Source organism: Penaeus vannamei, chromosome 7 (assembly GCF_042767895.1).
Source record: "Penaeus vannamei isolate JL-2024 chromosome 7, ASM4276789v1, whole genome shotgun sequence".
Lineage (NCBI taxonomy): Eukaryota > Metazoa > Arthropoda > Malacostraca > Decapoda > Penaeidae > Penaeus > Penaeus vannamei.
In genome coordinates this window covers 30,935,104-30,940,103 of record NC_091555.1, presented here as the reverse complement: position 1 = coordinate 30,940,103, position 5,000 = coordinate 30,935,104, and the positions used below count along the sequence as shown (strand labels likewise).

Genomic DNA, 5,000 nt, shown 5'->3' with positions numbered 1-5,000 from the left:
GCCAGGACAGCCAAAGCAACCAGTATGGTGGACGACGAACAGTGCACTTCAGCATTCCTGGATCCCCTGATGCGAACCAGAGACAGACGTTCCAAGACGGCCACCAGGATACCATCCGAAGGAGGTACCGACCTCCGGACCGAACCGACAGCGGAAGCGATGGGGAGAGCGCCGGGGACTGCGTCGGAGTCTCTCCTCGCCTCCTGAAGCTCCTCGAGATCAAGCCCAAGGACTACGCCGAGGCCCAGCGCCTGAAGAAGATGCTGAAGCGGGCCGTCAGCCGACCTGACACCACCTTCGAGGACCTCAAGGTGTACCGCATCGCCATGAAGCGGCTCCGGCGCATCGTCAGGCAGGAGCAAGAGAAGGAGATCATGCGTCAGGAAGAAGAGGAACGACAGGAAAACTTCCAGAAGTTCATCGACAAGGTAGAGCAGACGAGAGCAGCCTCCGGCCGAGGGCTTCCGGGGCGGACAGGGTGTCGTACAAGGCCCCGGAAGCTCGGCCTAACAGAGGACAGGCAGTGGTCATGAATAGAAGCGAATGGCTGGATCGACATGCACATAAATGCAGACACATTCACATTTGCATATGTAGACGAACACACACACACTTGTATATGTGTGTATGTATATATAAGTGTGTATGTATGTATATATATATATATATATATATATATATATATATATATATATATATATATATATATATATATATATATATATATATATATATATATATATATATATATATATATATATATATATATATGTATGTATGTATATATATGCACATACACGCACACACATTTATGTGTGTGTGTATATGTTTAGATATATCTATATATCTATATCTATATTTTTATATATGTATATGTATGTATATATACACTATATATATATATATATATATATATATATATATATATATATATGTAGCAAATTGCGCATGCGCGCGTGTGTGTGTGTGTGCGTGTGTGTGTGTGTGTGTGTGTGTGTGTGTGTGTTTGTGTGTGTGTGTGTTTGTGTGTGTGTGTCTTTATACACGTGTCACCAAGACTTGCTCTTGTGTCTGAAATCCCAAGCACAGCGAACCCTAACTCCCAGACGGCATTCCGCGTTCGAACCTCGCCTTTACGGCAGGAACATAATGTTCTAAAAGTGTTATAGGCTGCGCGGCACTCTCATCCTTTGGTTCTTGTTGGCACACAATGCCAAGATTCCTGTACGGGGATGCGTGTGTGGCGGGGGATGGGAGGGGGCGGGGTACAGCGGGGCGGTGGAATTAACATAACACGAGCATGACTCCATCTCCTGCCGGGGCTGGCGAGTGGGCGAGATCGAGTGGGCGGAGCCTTCCTGTCATGGCGCAGCAAGCCCTTGGTGTTTGTTGACGGAAGTCTCTGCAAGATAAATATTCTGTTTCTTGGGCGGAAAGGCGAAACAAAATATTTTCTCTTTTGTTTTTTCTTTCTTCTTCATCTACTTATTCTTCCACTTCTCCTTCGGCTTCCCCCTCTCCTTCTCTTTCAGCTTCTCCTTCTCCCTTTCCTTTCTCATCCTTCTCATTCGCCGTCTCCTTCTCCGTCTCCTTCTTTTTCTTCTCCCTTTGCTGCTTCTTCTTCTTCTGGCCTGCATTGCACCTGGGAGATTGTTTTTACGTCAGACTCAGAAATATCCTTAACAATCAGTTTAGATTTAATGACGTTCGAGCACAGATTTTCATGGAGAATTAGAGATTGACGTTTTACTTATTATTATAATAGTAATGGCGATTATTATTGTTGTTGTTATCATTGTTAGTGTTATTCATATCATTATCTTTATCAGCATCATCATTATTGTTGTTGTTGTTATCATTATTAAACAACTGAAGACTTGAAGACTTTGCCGCCAGTGTCAAGGCTCCACCACAGATCATGTCGAATATCAAGGTCATTTCCGTCAGTATATTAAGGAAGCGGAAATAAACATTGAATTCATGAAAGCGCCGCGAAACACTGCACTTGTCCGCCATTACTTTCGCGAATGAGGAGGGAAGACACAAGGCCTTCCGGGTTTTTGCTTGGTTTGTTTGCGTTAGGAATCGAGGAGCACGACAAACAAGCTCGTAGTTTGCATAGTTTTGCGAATTTAAGGGCAGGGTAGTTTCCAATGGATTGCTAACTGAAACAAGTCTCCAATGACTGCAATGTAATCAGCACTTCAGAAGATATAAGGATCTAGAGTAAAAATAGGATAAATCTCACAACCAAATTGGGAGCAATTAATGTCACTGGTCTGAGTACCATTGCCTTTGTCGTCGGGGAATCCAAGTAGGAAACACGAGAAACTTACCAAAAAGATGGCTGGCGACAGCTGCCAAACCGACGTTGGCTCGAACGCCTATGGTTGCCAAGCTTAGGGAAAGCTGGCACTGGCACCTGCTCTTGCCACACCGGGTGCCGCGCCGCCTTTGACACTTGCGTCCATCCTGACACTTGCTTTTTACCCTGACGCCTACGTTTGTCAAGGCATCTGCGTACCCAGCGAGATACAAGATATGCCCCAAGTTTTTATCCTGCATGTTAGTGCATGAAGAGTAGGTTCTACCTTTTGCGAAAAAAATGTACTCAAATGCCAATTTTGAGGTTTACTCCCTAGATTGTCTTGTTTGCCCTTCCAGTCCCTGACACGGCGGTTTTACCCTCCCAGTTGGTCTGCTTTCCATAAGTTTCGTCTACAATTCCATCACCATTATTCCAGTCATTGCATTCATTTACACTATTTCACAAATTATACGCAGTAATGGACACTATTCTATACCAATATGTTTTGTTTAGAATTAATATATATATATATATATATATATATATATATATATATATATATATATATATGTATATATGTATATATATACATACATACATACATATATATATATATATATATATATATATATATATATATATATATATATATATATATATATGTGTGTGTGTGTGTGTGTGTGTGTGTATATATATATATGCATATATATATATATATATATATATATATATATATATATATATATATATATATTTATACACATATATATATATATATATATGTATATATATATATATATATATATATATATATATATATATATATATATATATATATATATATATGTATTATATATATATGTATGTATGTATGTATGTATGTATGTATGTATGTATGTATAGATATAGATATAGATAGATAGATGTATATATACATATATATGTATATATATATATATATATATATATATATATATATATATATATGTATATATACATATATATATATATACATATATATATATATATATATATATATATATTTATTTATTCATTTATTTATTTATATATATATATATATATATATATATATATATATATATATATTACATTTCATTGCTTGTTAAGAGGATATGAAATCTGACAATCCATATGCAACAGACCATTCATCTTTTTCGTCTGAACAATCGACAGTTTTATGACCAAACTCCTCAGTTTACATATAAAATGAAAATAAAACAATTTCCATTCTATTTAAACCCTTCTACATATTCCTAACCACACTTGTGTTTTATATTATTACAGTATAGTCATCGAACCTCGACGTACTCTGGAGTAAGTTATTTTTATAAAACCTTTAGTTTTCTAGTCTTGTGACAATATAATTTGGTGTTATGTAGGCGCCCGTGCAAGAAGTGTTTCGTTGCATGTAACAACCCAAACCTTCCTCCACACGTATCTTGTGTAGAGGTTCTATGTCCCTCATAGTATAGATCTTGCATCTGTGTTCCCATTTCTTGAGACCGACACGCAGCCTAGCTGCATCACTAGATACCCATATGGGTCGCACATGCTCTTGCATCTTGTATGTAATTTTCCGTGTATGTTAGCATACCCCAATTGTCAATGTAGTGTTTCTTCCCCCCTCCTTTTGGTATGATGTACATTCCTTCTGTCTACAGAAGTACAGAAGTAGTTTGCCTGAGTATTTACAGTAAGTCAGTTGTGGTTAGTTGATGGACAAGATTTCATTACGATATCTTTCTTATGCAAGGTCAATGCTACCCGTTTCTTTGTGCTCGTATATTATGTATGTCTCAGTAACTACAGTGGAGGAGGGTACAAGCTGTCTCACTCTTCGCTGCATAATGATGTATTGTTTTCTTGCTAATTGAAGTTCGATAGTAACTGATAATTGCGCTAATAATATGCAGTCATGACAGCATAATTTAGGGGTGTGAGGGAAAATGCAGATACTGATATTTGAGCAGATGTTATGTGGTCGATAACATATCTGTGTTGTGTTCCTGGAAACAGCAATTACAGTTATTAATTATATTCATTTGATTTTATTCTTTTCTACGTCAACTGTTTTAATTACATGTGTGCGTGCTCGTCTGCTTGTTTAATTTTATTAAAGTTGGTAATTCATGTTCATAAACTGTTGACTATATGTGTGATCATTGGTGAAGCCTATGGAAGTCACTAATGCGATTAAGGGTTTGCAATAACCGGTTCGCAGATGAGAGAGACAAGGCAGCGTGTGAATAGACGTGGTTCTGAACAGGAAGTCATGGCAAACCAGATCATGCATTATAAATTTCCTCAAATTAAAATCTATATGCATATACCGCTTCCCTTGAGCTAAATGAACAGCGCAGCAGGGTAGTAAAATTGTTTTTCTATACAGTCTCTAGCAAAGATATATGCAGTAAATTATTCACCCTAAGTTTTATAAATCATACAGTATACAGAATTAGTCTATATGTCAAGCGTATATCTAAAATTTCTTCAATTTCCGGCACGAGGAAAGATCATAGACTACACTTTGACAATAAAGTCAGCTGCCTAAAACGTGGGTCTTTGCACACAGAGGATAAGTTAGGTTGACATTTGGCGTGATTTGAAGCTAGGAGAAGGAACACCAAAACAAATATATCCGAAGAACGAGACAAAGTTTAATTCGCTTTGG

The 5,000-nt window shown here is 37.7% G+C and overlaps 1 protein-coding gene across 1 annotated transcript in view; it reads left to right on the top strand.

The window, feature by feature from the left end:
- Fhos (Formin homology 2 domain containing) overlaps positions 1-5,000 on the top strand; it is a gene marked incomplete in the record, with an annotated part of 191,773 nt that overhangs the window by 41,734 nt on the left and 145,039 nt on the right. The window contains 1 exon segment of the mRNA XM_070123689.1: positions 3,614-3,643. Within this exon segment, the coding sequence (XP_069979790.1) occupies positions 3,614-3,643 (30 nt within the window).